The 20,545-nt window shown below is 40.0% G+C and overlaps 1 protein-coding gene across 2 annotated transcripts in view; it reads right to left on the reverse strand.

The window, feature by feature from the left end:
- Window positions 1-20,545, reverse strand: part of Rbp6 (RNA-binding protein 6) — an 895,262-nt gene that overhangs the window by 606,267 nt on the left and 268,450 nt on the right. For both annotated transcript variants that reach the window (XM_078192887.1, XM_078192889.1), the window contains exon 2: window positions 19,242-19,323. In XM_078192887.1, coding sequence (XP_078049013.1) covers window positions 19,242-19,323 — 82 coding nt within the window. The remainder of the gene's footprint in view (window positions 1-19,241; window positions 19,324-20,545) is intronic.

The following is a 20,545-nucleotide window of genomic DNA, read 5'->3' on the forward strand; positions in this document are numbered from 1 at the left end:
AACACGTAATCAGTATTCATTTCATTTACGTACAGTAGCGGACATAATACTTACGGACAGTTAATGAAATTAAATATATATTATAAAATGATGAAACTACTACAATTAAAATGTCTCTTGTATTTTTATGCAAAACTAACCTCAAACTGTCCTTTATCTGTTCTGAATGTGCCCTGAAGGAGTCCTAAAACATCTCAAACTGTCCTACATCTCCTCTAAATTTGTCCTAAAGTTGTCCTAACTTTGTCCTAGAAGTACACTAAATCTGTCCTAAGACAGTCCTAAGTCTGTGCTAAATTTGCTGTAATGATGCCCTAAAACAGCCATAATTCTGTCATATAACTGCTCGAAATCTATCCTAGAACTGTCCTAAATTATTCCCAAAATAAAAAGTGAGCCAAAGCAGCCGCAACAGAGAGGCATAGTTGCAGCAAAACGAGAAGGGCTGCAGTAGAAGTGAAAAAGTAACAGCAGGAATTACATCAGTTTGTATAACATTTGAAATTGCGAAAAAAATAGTAGTATAAATTTCGAAGAAATATATTCCATGAAATGGAATATAAAATTGTGTTACAAGAGGAAAAAGTTGAATAATTTCAGACTAAAATTGAGAAGAAAATTAAAATTTGACTTTACGAAAAAGTAGAGTAATTTTCAACTATAGTTTGTGAGAAAAGGAAATTTATTAACTTTGGTAGAAGGTGATGTACGTTGAAGTCAATTTCGCGAATCTAAATAACGAAAATACAAAACAAGAATTATAACAAGGGTAACATATTGATTAAATGGCTGTAGCGGTCATCCTGAAGATTTGTCTTTGGTCAGAACACATTCGCAGGAGAACTCTTTAAACATAGTAGTTTATAAAAATAGTTGTGAGCGGATTTCCGAAAATTGTGTTTACCCGACTTTGAAGTCGGGTTTTGTAGTCCACGAAGTGTCGGAATTCATCCTAATCCGACTTTGATGTCGGATATCCGCCCACCATTATCATCTTTCATACGACGATCAATCCTTTCGGAGAAGGTGTAGCAGTCGTTGCTGTTCCGACGTGATATTTCTACCTTTACTCATCACAGCACTGTTGTAATATGTCTAACTTCATTACTTTTCAACAACATACTGTAAAACATAGTTTACAAATACGTATATGTAATCTAAATACGTATAAATGTAACATACTTAAGTAGTTTGTCCACTAAAAAACGAATAGCTTGGAACAAATATTTACTAAGTGATCTTTTTCTCCGGAATAACAAATTATCCTACTACAGATATGTACAACAAAGTCTAAAATTCTTAAAAATAAATTATTGACATCGCTAGAGGAATAGCATAAAAATATTGAAGATTATAATATTAAAATGAGTCTTGAACGTAAGTATATATCCGATAGTGTATTTACAAATTATATAATAGAGTAAGACATGATCTAGTGTGAACAAATTTTATTAAGTGAAAATATCATTCTTTTATTATATGTTTACTAATTTTTGAAGGGAAATAATCAATCACTGTATGTAAATCAACAACTATATCAATTACTCCATATAAGAAACAAATGCAAAGGAAATCGCAAATAGGGACCGGTTTGTAAAATTTACTTCGTCGCGATGACTGTGTTTGTCGGTTGTTCGAGATTAGAAGAACTAATTGCGGCAAATCAGATCTCGCTGTGGCGTCGATCTCCGGTCTTTTTCCAGCGGTAGGATAGCGAAGCGTGAAATAGTCGCGTTCATGCGGCTCACGCTCCGCTGGCAATCAGAAGTAACGAACTAGTTTGCGGCGGGCACCCTGTCAGCAGCAGTAGCGTAGGTACACGAGCGAAGTTCGTTGAAGCCGAGCAAACGTATCGCGTACGAGGAATCAGTTGTCCCCGGCGCGGAGCGGCGTTGTTAGGTTCGCGAATAACAGATACCAGATTTATGACGTTCCGCAGCGGTCGCGATGAATCTAAGAGGATTATCGTTGCGTTCGGGGGTTATGAACACTCTTGGGACTCCCCGCTGGCCAGATAAGACTTTCACGCTACCGCCGAGATCCACGCGTTCCCCGAGAAGCTCGTACCATCGCCACCCACGCCTTTCAGGCACCCTGATAAATTACTCAACACCTTTCCCATCCATCGCTCCCGCGGTAGTTTCGACCACGCGCTCGCCTATCACCGGAAAACCTTATAACCAGCGGGTAAGCTTGACCGAGCTCCCTTCAACCCTGTTCTCATTGCGGGAAACACGGAAGTTCGAAGATGCCTCAGATACGCCGGTTACCGGGGGCTACCTCGTTCGCGTTACTGCGAATAATAAAACGCTCCTTATTGTTAACCACCTTTTCGTTAACTTTCCCGTAGCAGCTACCACGGTTGCTATTCTTGTTTTGCTGCCAATACTTCTTCAAGTAATTAAGAATTTTAATTGCAATTAATTTTCTGTAAAATAAAAATTGACTGCAAAGTACAAAAGCGTAACAGGTACCTCATATTTTTAATGCGTCAAATGTGATGCAATTCTTTAAGTATTTTCATTGTATTGAATTTAATCTATTCATTCGAGTTATTATACTAATTGATTTTTCATGTACGAGGTCTTGGAGAGGTGATTTTAACAATAGTGATTTTCTTAGTGCATTCGAAACTTAAACAGCATATTTTAACATAGCTTTTTTCTTTTTTTTAGAGCTGACTTATAAACGAAATTCATATTAATAATCAAAGGAAATAATACAATTATTTATAACGTTTAAACACGTGTTAGTTCTCCATTTCATGATCGTCAAGCACAATTATTTTATTTTAATATTGCCACTAAGTAGGATCATTTGTTAACAGATAAAATAAACAATTTATAGAAAATATGCTTGTTCTCTACTTTTTCCGTAGCCCGGCTAGGTATATCACGGACCGTCGATTCCATTATCTGCCAGTTGGCAAGTGCGCGAAAGAATTACAGCAAGGTGGTTATATCGGTTAGCTCGTGAAAAGCAATCTATACGAAACTATATTTCTTCTGATTTATGACAAAATCCTACATAGTAAGTGGTCTAAGGATTCCCGCATTCAGCCCTCCGCTAACTTCCCCCAAAACTCATCTCGCCCCAGTTGTACATCACCCGTGATTTATACCACGACACATTTTTGAGCATCGCCTAGATTCGACCATTTACTCTCCCAGATCCACACTATTTCACGTATGCCGATCTCTACAACCACCGGCGAAAATTCGAACAAATCATCTCGTTCGCGTAGCACAGGAATATTAGAATCGGACTGTAAAATACTGGAAAAGAAGAGAAACGATCTGCCCACATTTCACGAATCAGTTTCCCCGGTGAAGTTCGGTATAGATTTTACCGGAAGAGAACGGAGATGGTTCGCGATCGGGAAAACAACGGAGCCGGAGCGCTATGAAGATGGAGGACCGGAAGTGCTCGACGGCGACGTTTTCATCGGCGATCGGCGGCTGGAGAGAGAGAGGTAGGGATGGAAGATCTACGGTCCTGGGAGGACCTTAATAATCCCGATTCATAAAGCCTAGTATCCCGGCCTCGATACGCTGGTGTCGACCACGAGTGGCCTGATAAAGAATGACGATCGTAAGGGAAGAAAGTTGCAGGGCGCTTATCGCCCAATAAATTCTACTTCAGCCACCGTCTCTCCGCCCTCGCTCCCCGCGCTCCGCGGCTTTCTTCCAGCCAGTTTTCCCCGTTCTATTCCGTCTCGTTTCGTTTTCGAGGCCCGCGCCAGCCGCTGCAAAACCTGTGTAATTATCGCTCGGTAAGTTCCAACTAAATTTTCCGCTAACGACGATTTACGATCGAATTAACAGATTGCCCGGCGGGTATACGGCTCCACAGTCCACCGGGTTCTTCCTTCCGGCTTCTTTCCCTCCCCTCTCGTAGCGTTTCCGCTTCACTCTGCTCCGCTCGGCGCGTTCCCCGCCCCAAAAGCTCGCCGGGTCCACTGAAATGCAACGACGAAATTTCGGGACTGCGAGAAACTTTTGAGGCGGAGGGGGCGTAAACTTTGTTCGAGCTCGTGCTCCCTAATAAAAGGAAAGGCCACGCAAATTACGTTCGATCCTGCCGGCGACGAATCTCGTCATCAGGCTCCCGGACTCTTTCGTTGCAGCAGTAGCAGTAGCAGCAGCAGCAGCAGCAGCAGTAGTAGGAGCAGAAGCGGGCGAGTCGATGGACGCGCCGGGGGGTAATGGGATTTTCTGCCGGTAAGATGAACGAGCCAGTGATTGAAGTAATCGGAGAAACTATCGGCGATTCGCGATTTTAAAATTGCTTTCTTGCTGACTGCCGTCGGACGTCCCTCGATTGCGCAGAAAATTCATGGTTATCCGTTTTGAATAGGGGAACGAATTGATTGGAGAATGCTTCTCTGAAGAGAGTAGCAGGCGGGGAGGAGAGATAAAGACAGAGAGAGCCTGGTGCCTACAGATGAATTTTGATTACGTGTTTCGAGAGCTGGTATGCGAAAAGTTGGATTCCATATTAATTTATCAAACGCTCGGGAGAGAAAATCGTTCCTACTCACGGAACCTGAAGAGATTCTCTCTGCACGGTCCATACGCTCCAGTTTCAACCGGTGGCGGTCCCGGAAGTTCGACAATGGCCGGTCGATTCATTTTCTGAATTCAATTTCTGTGCACGCAAAAATCTTTTTGTAGAGCCGATTAATTCGCTAGCGACGATGTCGCGCTACGCGGCGTGTCGCCGGATTAGAGGCTGACCGAGAGCAAAGGACCTATAGGACCAGCACCCGCGGACATCGGAAGCCTCCGAGGAACAGGACGTATCCAGGTTACCTGGCAACCGGTGCCGGGGCGGCGCGGGGAAAAATCGAGGGTGAAAGACGCGCGAGGCTCGAGCGGTTCTAATAAACTAGACCGGTATAGACAACGGACACCTCGCCGGGACAGGGGCTGAGGCGAAAGGGAAAGCCCGGAAAAAAGCTGGAAGAAGCGAGAGGAGCCGAAATGGGAGCCAGCCACCACGTAACGGATACATCGCGCTGAAATTGAGATTGGTTATCGAAGACTTCCAACCTTCTCCCGGGAGCTGATGGGAGGAGAGCGTGGTGCCGGCACCGCTGCGCGCGATACGGTTGGCAGGGCTGCGGGAGCTCAAATCGGATAGTTTGTTCATTAGAGATATTTTCCGATCGCTAGAGTGGCTGGAAGAACGGGAGAGCGTGTTCACCGTGTATTTGTCTTGATAAGTTCGAAGCAGGAAATGAGGCTGTCGATACGAGAACGCTTCGTTCTCCCCCTTTAGACGCCACTCATTCTATTCCCTATCTTGTGACCCTTTTCCTCTTTTTCCCTCTCGCCGCGCGCCGTGATGGAGGTGGAAGCTGAAATGAGGATTTCGATTCATTTTCGCTGGAATGACGATCGCTTCTGGACACTTGAAAGGTGTCGTTCTGTCGCGGAACTTCTTCCAGTTTGTTCGACGATAACAAGAACGTTCGCTTCGACCGATCGTGGAATCAGAGGAATTAATTAAGTGACTTGTTGATCGTGTCCGAAGTTGGTGTAGTATTTAGTTCTTCGTGTGGGATGCTTTCGTATTCTAGAAAGTTTTGTGATTTGACAATTCATTCGACCTATACAATCTTGTGCTTATCGAGCTTATTGGTTTATACGGTACTTACATTTTTAAGGACGTTTTAAATATAACAGATTCCTTAACACATTCCACTTGTAATGTCGCAATTGATTATTTATGTATATAAGTGAGAGGTGTATTTCTGGGTTTTTTAAAGGAATTAGAGTTGGATGGACAATGCAATTCGCATTACAAATCAAACTGAAGGATCTCAGTTAAAAGTGACTCGTTACAAAATGAATCCTGACCAAACATCGTAAAGCTTCCGTATTCATTTTCTGGAAGAAAAATTCTCGAAGACCGACACCGACTCGAAACCGGCCAAGAAACGTAACTCTCGTCAATTGTAGGATAGAGGACGCGAAGCGTAGGAGCTTCCGCGTGTGTTTGCTGGAGTTCTGTCCGGGAGTTAACTGCTGCGGAATACCGAGCGTGGTGCTCCGATCGTTCCCAGGATCAGCTCGCAGCCTTCAGCTGCTCGAATAAATCGTAAAGGAGGGTCTCGATCGAGCGTCGCTTTTGCATTTCAAAGACGGGAATACCACGGGCTCAGGCTTGCAGCCGCGTCGTGCATCCCCGGCGCCGATTTCGGAGACAGATAACGCGTTAAACGCGCCAAAAAATCTAGGCACTGCGCGGATCCCCCGTACAAAAGGGTATCGATCAGCAGTCGATCGAGGAAAGAGAGAATTCTCGCGGCGAACCTTCTCGTATGAGCGGACAAGACCCGTTTGACCTGGCATACGCGCCGTCCATAGATCAAGCGGAACCCTTAGGACGAACCTCCCACCCTGCCACCCTCCCATCCCTTCTCCCCGTGCCACGGGCTAACCATTAATTTACAACCCGCAGAGTAACCCCATGCCTCAGCCCCTGCATACAGGTTCCACGTCCCTTTGCGGCAGATATGAGCTACGACGGGGCGCTGAGGGATTCAACCACCCTTGTTCCCGAACCCTATAGAACCCCGGGTTCTCCTCTATCTCGGCCCGGCTGTCGTCCTCGTTCACCCTCTTCCTCTGGCTACGTCTCTAAGCGGCTTCCACCTGCCAGACAAATTTCCCAGATCTCCGCCGAAGAAATTTAAATCTATCGAGGCCACGTCCCGGTTAATATCGCGGAACCGGCTACCAGACGCGAGTTCGCTTCTCGCAGAGTAATTGAACCACTTACACCGAGTATCTCTCGCCGGTTTTATTCACGCCCTCGCCCTCTCGATCTCTCTACACCGCTAATCGGTTATGATACCTGTGTCAAATTTCTCTTACCTGTACCCTCGGCACTCGTAGAAATTGTTCTACTTTCTACGGGTTTGCTGTTTGAGAGGGCAAGGATTCTTCATAGTTACTTTTTTGGCGCTTTCTACGTAAAAGTTGTAAAACAGTTTATATGGAGGTGGTTTCGTGAAGTTATTATTCGGAATTATAATTTATATGATGCTAATTTTCTGTATGAGTATTACATTGCGTTACTCTAACTGTAGAACTATTGACAGATTGAGCTCAAATCATTTAAAACAGCAACTGCGTTTGCAATGTGAAATATATTCAACGTGGGATACTTGTAAAGAATTGTATAATTTTATTCTACATCTTTTAGAATTATCCTGTGCATTGTTCAGGGAATCAAGATAGCTATTAATTCACTTGAACAATTTTTAAAAAATCAAGACTTTTTTCAAAATGTTTACTCGTTTCAATGTGTTCTCTTAAAACTATTTTACATCTTGACCTTATAAAAGTCTGTCAAGGATATTTTCCTTTAACAGAGTTCATCTATGCTAGTCACAACATAACATTTCTGGGTATCCTGTACAAGCTATTAATGTTGAATAAATATACGCGTTACAACAGAAAATATTATTACCAAATTCTGGTTTATCATACAAAATTGGAACACTTCTACAAAGTAAAACGCGTTCAGAAGGCTTGGAACACCAGCGTCGTTTATTATCTATAACGATAACCGTTATGAATGTAAGACAACGTATAATTTAACTAAGATGAATGCTGCTCGCCAATGCGAACATTTTCGAGATTGAACGAGGCAGTTGCGGGGCCAATGTTGAACTCCCAGGAGCGGACCGATAACGTGCTCACGAGTGAAATCCTATTAGAATGGCCGAAAAGGGGGAACTCCTAATTGCCATTCGACTTCGAGCTACTTTCACTTGCACTTTGATTCTACGGGCTTTATTTCCGCATAATAAGCGGGTGTGAATAGGCTCGACTGTTGCTTCTGCTTTATAACTCGGCGCAAGTAAGTTGTCCCGTGTTTCGTTTTGTTGTCCGGCTGCTTCGACCTTGCCTGCCTCCCTATTCTCTCATCTCCCTCCCAGTTCTTCTCTCGTTCTCTATCGTTCTCACGCGAATGAAAGGAATGAATAATTAGAAAGAGAAAGAGACCGCGAGGAAAAGAGAGAGGGAACGAGAAAGAGAAAGAGAGAGAGGGCGCGCGGAGGCTGAAAGTTTCTGGCCAATTAATTAAACGAAGAAAAGCTAGACAGTAGAGCATAAGCGACATTAGAGCAAGCGGGACAGGATAATTTAAAGAGTTATGCGACAATTTAACTGCGATTATCACTGTACAATCCCTTTAACAGCACGCCGTTATAGAAACGCGCCAATTAGTAGCATAATCTGGCGTTAATGGATTCCAGATACCCTAGAAGGCAATAGAGCTCTGGAATAAACGACAGGGGGAAACAATTTACCATTCGCTCGTCGGGAATGCCGTCAGCTCCCGGGAAAACAATCTTAGCCTTGAATGTTCCTCGGTAAACGATATTGTCCCTTAACTGTGAAATTTCTCCTTTTCAATCAACTTTTTATCAACTTCGGAGTCTAATTATATACCGATCCTGTTCTCGCCTCCAACTCTGCGCAAACTGCCACTATCTGGAAAATGTAAAACGTTGCCTAAAGTAGCAATTTGTTGTTACACTGATTCTTTCGTAACTAGTTTGTTGTTCAAAAAAGAACTCTGCATATAATCAGTAATATTTACTACCATATCCTCAGTAAGCATAACATCTTAAAATGAGCCATACAGTGTACAAACCTAGTCCTATTTTTCCGAACATTGCTTCCCAAAATCCATATATTCGAAATTATTATTTCTTATATTCTGTGTCTATTACTTCTAATTGTACAACAAATACATCGTCCTGAAACAAACAATGTTTGTCACCTAGAATCGCAAACTATAAAGAGGCCCTTCGAAACGAGTCAGTTAAAGAAACAAAGAGAAAAGAAAACTGAGAAACAGCAACGGGTTCTTGGAAGCGTCATCAAATCATCGCAAACGCGACTCGCTCTTCTTATTCCCTGCTCAGTGTCAAGTCATATGTCAAAGTGTTCCTGGCCTTAACTCCCCGGCCACACGGAGCGATCCGCGATGGCAGCGACGAGGACGAGCCTTCGCTGTGTCGAACATTCCTGTCGCTTGCATGTTTATACCGTGCTTTGATCACGGGCCATTCGAGGATACATCAAAAGGAAAGACTAGCTTGCCTTCTATTCACACAGGAGCCACCGTAAATCATGAAAGCGCGCCACTTCGTGACACGCATTAACGTAAGTACGCCATGACGAATGTAATGAATAATCGAGGCCACAGTGTCATCTTTGCATCCGTGGTACACGGGGAAACGTCTGCACAGCTGCGAGACACCGGGAGATGAATGAAACCACCCCCGCGATAGTTTATGCAAACGAGTGTCCGTGAATCAGCCATTTCTCGGTTTCTTATTACCAAGTCGACGCGGACTGTATTCAGAGACCTCTCCAATTCGATAAAGTGAAAAGTGAGTCAACGGTTACATCCCACATTCTTCTACCGCAGTTTCCTTCGTTCGAGACTGTGTTTACAAACATTAGTTGTTGCTAACTATATCGAATGTCCTTTCCACGTGGATTTGATTCACGCGAATAAAAGTCGTGTAAATTGAATTCATAAGCATTAAAAGAAAAAATATTGAAAATCAAAGCTAGCAAAAATTTCATAAATACATGTGTACATATTTATTTCACATAACTTAATAAAAAAAAATAAATCAAACCTGCGAATAAAAAGTTCCGCGGAAATTCAGGTAAATTTGCCGCGTAAATAAATATTAAAAGAGCCGTGGTAACTGGGGAACTAGTGTGAAAAACGGAATGTTTCCATCATTGTTAATGTTTGTAAATACTGCAAAAATGTTACATCAAATTTATTTATTATTTCATGTAGACTCATGCTTTGCTCGATTACACTACGAATTCCGTCCCACCCTGAATATGTATACAGGGTGTCCAAAAAATGTCTCGCACCCCGGTATTGTGGCTGCATGCACAGTATAATGGGGACGCGTGTGTTGCAGCAACAAGAGTGATACCAGAATGATAGCCGATGTAGATGATTTGATAGCTCGGATTCGTGGTGCCGTCGCAAATGTACGCGTGTAGACGCTTGCGGCCGTCGAAAGACAACCTACCCGGGCGACATGGTGTCTTGCTGTGGACGGTGGACATTTCGAGCATCGAATTGGAATCTAATCGGCCCTTTTCAGGACTACACAAAATAACGCTGGAAACTTCGGACATGTGTCAATTGTGAATAATTCGTGACCTGTGTTGGATAATAGTGCAGTGAAAGTGAACGTTAGTGTAATCTGTGTCGTTCTACATACATTTTACAACTTCTGGATTACAACATTTACAACTGAATGGGTGAGTTTTTCATTAATAATATTTGTGTAATTTTTGATATTAATAAGACATTTCTAAAATCCTTGTTTGTACTTCGAACGCGGCTCAAAGTCGTAGGGTAGACCTGACCTTCCGTCGCGCCGCGGGAATGAGATAGGCTTCAGCCAGTTGGCTCGCATGCGCAGCAGCAGGAAAATTCGTCCGTGCGCAGTCAACTTTATTCATTAATAACTCGTAAACGAAGCCGCGGATTGCATTTTCGCTAAGGAAAAAGTTACTTGAAATGATCACATGTACCCCCCATTTCCGGAGTGCGAGACATTTTTGGGACACCCTATATATCATTAGATTATGCATCGTTTCCTCTGATTCATTGACTTTATCTCGTTCATTTCCATTCTAAGAAACATAAAAGTAAACAAATGAGGATTTTATGCGGAACTTCTTAGACTCAATTTTTGAAATTAATTTCTCGATTCTGGTAATAACATCTTTTACCATTAGTGTCCCCATTTTATTTCATTGGAAGGAAAGTAAAATTCAAAGGATTCTAAACATTCTTTTCCACAATCAATTCATAAAAGCTGTTTCATTTGCAATATTATAGCTGCGGTATCAGATTGAGGGACGCCGTCTCGTTAACCGATCAGGCTATTTATTTGCGTCGCCAGGAAAAACGAAAGCAACGAACGAAGCTTGGAAGCTTGCGAAATTTATGCGACAATGTCGTTATCCAAGGATATTATTGCGAACGTTCCCGGGGGACCACGGTGGTATTCAGAAAGCAATTCGCTGTTGTACGCGGACCATTCCCTTCTTTTCACGATCACCACCTGTATTGCCGTGGCGCACCCCGTTCGCCGATGTCGTCCCTTCTTTCGACCCTCGTCCGACGTCACGGTCGTTGTCGTCCCCTCGCTTCCTCCACTTAAAACCCGGTAATTACTCTGATGCCAGGCATTTAACGTTCGTACCGGTGCGGGGATTTTCTGTTTGCCGGCGGCATGCGGCACCTCCGCTGCTCTGTTGCTCGATCTCGCCCCCCCCCCCCGTCCCCTGGCCCCGCACCCGCCTCTTTTAGGCGAAAACACCTATTTTTGTTAGACCGAGAGAAGCCGAAACGAGCCCGGGCACGGTTGCAAGGTTATCAAGTCACGACAACAATTACCAGGTCGAGGTAACTTAACTCGAACTTTGGACAATTTGCATCAGCTGTTAAGATACAATTAAAGGGAACCCGTGCAAATTACACGACAAACGGAATTAATAGAAAACACTATCGCGGTGAGAATTCGAAGTAACCGGGCTCGCAGACGGAAATCTTTACTCCGTCATAATTATTTCGCGCGTTCGGCCTAAGACTGTTACATGCAATTGACACCTTCGCTGCTCTATTCTAATAGAATTATTTGTTCTGCGTCAAAACTGAATTTGTACTCAGTTCGCGATTTTACATGCAAAACAATTGCACACTTTCTCAGGTTTTGTTTTGCTGTTAGTGCGTTAATTGACACGTTATAAATATACAGCAGAACAAACGACAAATAGTAATATAAAATTGACTTCTCTACGGATGCGTTTGGAGAAATTAAACGGAGATACAAATGAGCCGTTCAAAGCAAATGTGATATAAATCCACGTTTTGCTAGGCTCATTCAATATTATTAACACGTTACATGCCACATGTACCACCGATGGTACATGTTTACATGTTTATTTAAGTCGCTAAGAAGATAGTATCCAACAAATTTAGAAGTAAATAATTTATTTCCACCACAAGAATAAGTCGTAATAAGTCCGTTTCAGTGTTATAAATACGATAATTAATAATTACATATATCACCTTTTATTAGAATATGGAATATCCAGTGTGAAGAGTAGAGTAAAAACAGCATGTACAGAACGTGTTAAATCCTGTATAATTTAACATTTTATTTTACCTCTTTTTATTATTCTAAGTTGAAGATTAAAAGTGGCTTACATCAAACAGTTGTACCAATTTTTTACGTTATTGCATTTTGCAAAACTTATAATTCAGTCTTCATTATCCATAAATTCCCTCTCTTTGACTTACAACGCAAATATTGGTACAAAGCAGTTATCGATAGTGTGTTGCGCATAATTAGTGCGATAATTTAAAGGTCAGCTTGTTGCGCCATTTCTTGTCGCGCCTGGTCGAGATAGTTCGGAGCAATTTAATCGATGAAATAAATCAGTGAACAATACGTATCTCAAGATTTCTTCGTTATCGTAGGTGGATATAGGTTGAGAGTGAATTGAAAAATAGGTAGGAACGACGAGACACACGAGCTGGCCTAGAGAAATCGAATACAGAATAGGGGGGAGGGCGCGCATTTTACGAGTCACGTCACGCAACACACGTAATGAACACATTAATCGGACAATAAACGGCGGAGAACTACTGTAATTCCATATGAAGTTTGTAACTGTTACAAACGGAAACACTCGTAAAAGTCGAAAACACTCGGCTCGAAGACGGCTATCGCCGCAGCGCGTCTTACATATTCCTGAAATTGAGGAGCTGTGTAGTATTCGACAAAACCAACTTAGAAATGGAAAGTCAGCGTCGATGAAAAAGTTTGTTTCCTGAACTGATCCAATGTTCTAGGCGGTACATTATGTAACGCGAATAATGCGCTGATTGAACAATTTTTGCGAGATATCTACAATCGAATAACTGCTGCAGCGTGTGAAACTTTTTACACATCTTTTATTCGACCTCCGAAATTTATTTAACCATTTGTTTACTCAAGCGAAACCGCCGTTAGTATGTAATATAGAAAAACGTCTAGGAGAAATAGTAGAACAAAGCTCATAGGAAAAGGAAAGAAATGTAATTAAACTGTAATTGAAATAAAATGGATGTTAACACGTTTTATGCCGATCTATTTTTACTCGACTTTTCACTCTAGTCATTTGTTATTTCACTAAAGCTTACTATATCATCTGTAATTATTAATAATCGTATATAATAATAGAACAAATTCATTACGATCAATTCTTGCGATGGAAATTAATTCTTTAATTCTAGATTTGTTATAACCTATTATATTTTTTAATCCATTAAATAAACATGCAAGCATGTACCATGTATTAATATACACAGTTGAATCATGGATTATAAGCTCGGCTTTTAACACCAGGTTTACGAAGATTACTTATATACCTATCTCTACGGCACGCGGCAATTTGACGCATGCTAAAAGAATAAATATTTTGTAGAATAAATACTTTATTTTTAAAGGAATATTGTCATACATGTGTATTGATATCAAAATGGTACGGTATTTTATAAGTCCTTTAGTGAAAAATAAAATATTATGAAAAATTGCAGCATTTCGGGATGAGCGGAATTTTATATCATTTTCTGAATCTGAAAGGACATGCGCCCTATTTCATTTGAAACGTAAATTCCGGAAATTTTCCACTTCACTATTTGCTGCTTCCTCCATTTGCATATTTTCACTTCATTGCATAATTTCAATTTCATCTTGTGTTTGATGAAGCTGCTTTCCCCTGTTGTTACTGCTTTCACCGGAACTACCATCTCTTAGACAGATTTTGTTTTCCAACATATATTTACCTCGTTTTGCCATATTCTATGTAGAAGGGTTATTCATCAAAGAATGTACAACTTGAATCGACACTAATGTTTTTGGAGTTACTTACAATAACGTGATATTTCTTCAATATGCAAACTAACAATACTTCCATAAACTTAAATTTCAAAATATGCTTATACTATGATTATAGCTAAAATATAATATCACAGATTTTCTCAATGCTTGTCGGGTTTCAACAAGTGATTTTGCAAATAAAGAATGCAAGTGTAATCCTGTAACAGCCACTGGAGAATTGAGATAACGGAGTTTGTGTACTGTCTTATCATTGCGTCAACTTGAGTATTCTTAGAGCCAGCTATATCACATAGAAAATTTCTAAATTCGAAGGCGTAGAAGAAAATAAATTTTGACAAATATTCCTTTCGCTAAATGGATAATTCTAATTATATATAGCAAAATATAAATCTAACAGATTTCCAAATTTTTCTATATGAAGTTGAAAATGCATCAGACTGACGCGCTTCGTAAGCTTAATGTTAAAGACAGAGATTTCACTGTCGAAAAGTTCCAATTTTGTACAGTAGCTGTTGGCAAGACGGCAAATTCTACTTATTAGGACAAAAGAAACTGCACGAGTTCTTCGCGCTCTGATTCCGCCAAATCGGCGAAGCACTGAACGATACTTGAAAACAGATTTCCATTGAATTTCGGAAAGCGAAATCTGTGTAAAATGAATGAAAATCTGTAAGAATCCCGTTTGAGAGTTTTCGAGCATAAGATGACGTCGATTCGTATTCTTTCCGGAAGCTATCTTATTTATACTCACGCCAATCATCGAGTAGTAGTCAGCTTCACATTCTCTCTCTATTTCGGCGATATGTGGGAACGGCAGAGAATTTCTCTGCGAGCACAAGCTTGGTAGCGACGTCATCGATATCGGCAAGGGAACGCCGGAGATTACTTTAGTTTTTGGTAGAAAGTCGGGGCACGGAATATTCGCGGAACGGAAACAGAACGGATGGGGAACACGTTCTAGAGCCATCGATAAATTCGTATTCGGCAATATAGTATATACGCTATTAACTCTTTCCCAGCCAGTGGTCAGTATTCTAACAGCGTTTTCTATCTATAAATTCTCGCTATTCCGCCGACAACAGGGCAGCTTTACGTTTACCATCTAATCCGTTCAAACGTCTTTATTCGACGTGAACATATAAGTAAATCGCGTTTGATATTTTTACAAGCGACTCGAGATATTTACAGTCACCTGCGAATATTTAATATTCGACTCGCATAAGAAGTAAAAAGATAATACAAGAGTCGTCAGTTTCTAATAAATTTCAAATACGAATTTTTAACAAGTTTGAAGTACGGATACAAATAGAAACAGAAGGTGAGAACAATAGCAGCTTTTTTAACATAATCATAGAAATCCAACTCCCGGATTCTGTCAAAGTCTCCGAAAATTTACAGAAAGCAGCACTTGAATTTAACTGTAATTTAACTCCAAGCCTTTAGAAATATAAGTTATTTAGTGAACTTTGATTTCGGAATATATTCCTGGTATAAAAGTACAATTTTGGCAGTTATTTTGTTTCCGATCGAACATTTTGGAGAAACATTTATTCCTTAATAAACACGATTAATAAAATATGAAGTTTTATGCTATTTCTCAATTTAGTAGTACTATTTGAGAAATTGAATTATTACACGCTTACATGTAAAGGAAAAGACAAAATAAAGTACTATTATGCAAGTCCTTCAATTTTGTTAAAACATAATAATTGTTACTGTCCAACGAGAATTTTTCACATCTCCGAGTAAGTAAAACATGTTCTGTTTATATAATATATAAATACATGGAATATTAATTTCAGTAAATTTATAATTGTTTTCTTAGAGTAGAGATGGTAGCGGTGATAAATTAACTGTTACACCAGAACAGTCTAAAAATGTTAATAATTGTTGTATTTCATTCAAGTCTTGGCAGAAAGTACTGAATCCAGGATAGTCAGAACCCCAGGCGATACATAACGTAAGTGTAAGTAATGACGCGTGCATTTATAGTGATCCAGCACGCGCAACGTATTTGAAGATGGTAGGCCCAGATGCACTGGCCAAGAATAGACTTATCAGCCAGATAAATGTGACAACGAATGCGAGCTAGCTTTACCTGCGCGCCACGAAGCGATCCCAAGCGCCCATTATTTCCTTTCGCTATCTACCGCAGATGCATCGCACTTACCAACTCGCCGCTTGCTGCAGCAGATAGTCCGCTCGCATCTGTGCACGCGGATTTCGTGCCTGCTATCCCTCCGAATCGCGGGACATTATCATAAACAGGCCGAACGACTCGAAAATAGGTTATCAGCCGGCTTGGAATTCGATTAGCCATTCGCCGAGATATTCTCGATAGCCGGTCAACCGCTTCTCGCGCGATATCGACGACGATCCGCGATCTCTCACGAAACTAATAGATATCAGTTCTAATTTATTAAGCAAAACGACGAATGTCTACATTTTGTGAAAACCTCCTCATCCAAAGTACGGAACATACTTCAGGTATACCTGATGGTATTTGGTTGGCAATTAAGTGATTGCGGATTTTGTTAATAGATGGTCTTAGCACGTTCTTTTGTTTTATTACAGTGTTCAAAGTATTTAAGTTAAATCTTGTTTTGTTACTGTCTAAACTTTCATCTGAAATATGGTGAGAAAATTGTATCGATTAGTTATTTAGTTTCGTTTTTTTATCATTGTTTGAAGATGGAAGGACAAGAAGCGCATTTTAGACATATCTTATTGTATTATATCCAAAAAGGCAGGATGAAAGCATCTGATCTATATTGTTTTCTGGCTGTTTGGACTTCCACCTTCAATTTAGTAAGAAAATTGTACCGATTAATTATTTAGTTTCGTTTTTATTACAGTTTGAAGATAGAAGGACAAGGCGCGCGTTGCACACATATTTTATTACATTATTTCCAAAAAAGCAAGCATTGCAAGCACGATTTTTATGTTATATATAGTATATTAAAATGAAGCCTCGAAAGAAAGGCAGTGTCAAAATTGATTTGTCTAACTGAATAAACTTATATTTTTAAGCAAAAGAATTGAATTTTCCTTTTTATTTTGAATCCGTAATTACTTAGTTGTTGTTAGATATGTATATATTTGATTTATACATATATATGATAATATAATTATAATAACTGTATCGAGCACGCGGGACGCACGTGCTCACCGCAGCAAGGCCTGAACAAGAAGAAGGAACGACAAAAGAAGGGACGTCACGCGATGGAGAACAAACGAAAAACGCGAAGTGTCGTGGGTATAGGAGGGGCACATCGATTATCGATTAGATTATTAGGCCTGATTTCCAACAGTTGTCAACCCAATATGCTAGGCACAAAAATGTGTACTGTCGCTTAGCTTACCAGTTCTTCTGTGCAGTCCGTGTTATCCGTATCCTGCGTCTATCGGTATATGTAATTATATTTCTTTCACCGCACCTCTCAACCTTCTCTATATATAGTTATTTACACAAGTGTTACACTACACAAGTGTTTTATTCCACCCAACCACACAACATAATTTTGTTTCGAAAATATAATGTTTGTCATCGTTGAAACTCCAACAGCCATATTTAGAAGAATTCAAATTGTTTAGCGAGATTATACAGTAACTTAAACTCTCAGGAATGAATTTTTATACTAAAGAACAATCTATTTAATTTGTTCTTTTTTATTTATCGTCCATCACATTTCGTTCGATGAGGTTTTTCCGGCATTGCTGAGAGATTCTGTAGCAAATAGCTTTTCAATTGATTCTAATTTTGTTTACACTTAGAATAATTATAATTTTAAAAAAACTTTAGGAAGATAATACAATAATAATAGTAATTTAATGCAAAATATATTGCACAAATTATCCTATTATACGCAAGTAGTCGATAATTACTATTAAGTAGAAGCAATATTAAATAAACCAATTAAAAGAAAGAAAAGTATAGTTTCTGACCTTATTCTTATTGAAACAAGAGAAGCTAACGAGACTTACGACCATTGACGTCGGTGTATAAAAATGTTCCGGAAACTGTCGCCACTATAGTATCATAAGTTTCATCCAGTGCCAATAACAGAAACTGAAATTCCCAAGAACTACTTCACTCTTAAATTTACGATAGGGTTGACAATTACGTATCTCGAAATCTGAGAATTCCCGGTTAGCGTAACGATGCGATTCTTCCTGCTCGGTCATTTTATTTCTGGTTTCAGGAGCCTCGTGAAAAAGTTCGGGATAGAGCCGACGAGATGAGTTTCTTGGATTGATTCTCAATATTACATTTCGCTGCTGTATTCGGCTATAAATTTCAGCAGTCTCGATGGTTTACGACGTATCAATTGATATTAAAGGTCCGGAAGCGCGTTACCCAAAGTTACCACGTAAAATCCGATGATTCAACGTTGAATGTAAAAACTAGAAATGAAACACTGCAGCATAAAAAATATTTGATCGTTGATCTTTTACAAAAAATTGTATTCATATAAAATATCTAGCTTGCCACGGATATTTTTACGATATTTATAGAAATATAAAAAACACTGAAACAAAATTGATCATTCGTGAAATAAAAATTTATTATGAAGTACATTTCAGTCATGTGACGCGGTTCTAGATACGTTCTTAGACACGTTTGATTGGTCGATGCGCCGACCCCACTTTGTCGTCGGAGCTTAGTGGGAGTGGCAAACAAGTAAGCGGCTAACCAATCACAGACAACTTAAAAAATATGAATCCAGTCATTTTAACCGGTACTGTAAGTTTAGTTTTAAGAAAGATATATTATTAGCATAAATGCAATCCATGCAATTTCACTTAATGGTTCGTATTTAAGTGTCTCTACAAGACGAAGAGCCGCAATCATTCTTCGTGCCCGATCATTTTTATTATCGATAAATCACTGGCCGATCGCATCGATCGACTGAGTTATTCTGACGACTCTAATTTTAAATGCGATTAGCATAATGCCCAGGACCATAACGCATTGCGCATGTCTCTCTCTGCGAGGAAAGGCGCGCACGCGAACGCAGAATGCTGCGCCGCGACTAATAAGGGGTCTAGGAATCTTTGGTCGACCGTCATACGCCCCCATAACTCAGGATCAAAGTGAACGACGTTCCATAAAACCGCAGAGCGATAAGCGATCGCGAATATTCGCGCCAGCGCGACGATTAAAACAGGATGCCTCTCGCGGATGCTACCACGGTGCATAAAACCTCTCGATGGGAACAATTGAATACACGGCACGTGTTTTTCGCGATAAATCGAAGACACTCGCGGTGGTTTGACTCACCTGGATCGTCGTGTGGTGGGGTCCTTCATAACCATGATTTCTGTGATGTCTCCGTATTTGGTGAAGTACTCTCTGAGGCTCTCTGCAACAATGAAAAATTATAGTTTAGTCGAAATCTTTGTCACGTCGCACCGAGAGGGCGATAATATATATAATATAATATATAATATTATTAACCCCTTGCACTACGATTCCTTTCACGCTGCATTGATTAGCACTTATTTGTCCTTAACATTTCCCTTAATAAGACCAGACAATTTTTGTTTCTTTTATTGTCATTATGTACTTTCGTTCTCGGACTTTGATGACAGAAGAATAAATTTGATTTCGATTTAAAATAAATTAATAATATTCGCGTATTTAGTAGATCTTTCATGAAATTTGTATCATGAGTCTGACTCGTTATTATAATGCAAGGGGATAATATTATAACATAGCTAGCACGATAAACTTTATCAGCATACGCGATACTTAACACCTTGTCTATCATGCCAATAATCTAAAAAATGAGAGGAAATAAAATTAGACATTTCGTTTAAATAAGTTAAAATTGCAGAAGGGTAAATTGTATAACATGAATCAGTTCCTTAATGTTTTTATGTTTCGCATATGTTCACGAAATTAAGGAGATGTGAAAATTAATTTTCAGATTTGGACAAATAATGACATCGCACGCGTATAGGTATGGTAGCACTCAAGGTGTTAACCCTTTGTACTCGAAACTATTATTATTAAAAAATGAAGACATTTGCTTCAACTTACTGTATTTTTATTTAGTATGATTGCTTTTATTTGATATGCATGAAATTGAGCGTATGTACGCTTATTGATGACCTCGAGTATTTGACAATTTATCGAATACAGACAAATTTAATAATGTGAAAATTCTTTAGAAAATAGTGTAGTAATTTTTTAGCTACAATATTTTTTTACAATTTTTTTTCTAAAGTGTCGCCTTAGAGACGCCATTTGAGTGCAAAGCGTTAACACGTTAAGCGTCGAATAACAACCCCACAAATCGCCACAATAACAAAGTCGTATAATTAATAAATCAGAGAATTAACTTCTAGGAGTCCTATACTCGAAACTTTGAATATATAACAACAAACCCGAATATCGAAACCTAGTAAAAATGAATGCCACTCGTATGTAGTAAACGTGACATAGGAAGCGTTAAGTCAAGTGTTAGAATGAATCAGATTTTGCACTTTCGGTTTGCTATTGACAGAAAACCTCTGTTTCATTACCACCGTTCAAAAACAGTCCATTGCAGCTGGGATTTACATAGCCACTCGCGATTTCGC

The sequence above is a fragment of the Augochlora pura genome, chromosome 10 (assembly GCF_028453695.1).
Source record: "Augochlora pura isolate Apur16 chromosome 10, APUR_v2.2.1, whole genome shotgun sequence".
In the NCBI taxonomy this organism is placed as follows: Eukaryota; Metazoa; Arthropoda; class Insecta; order Hymenoptera; family Halictidae; genus Augochlora; species Augochlora pura.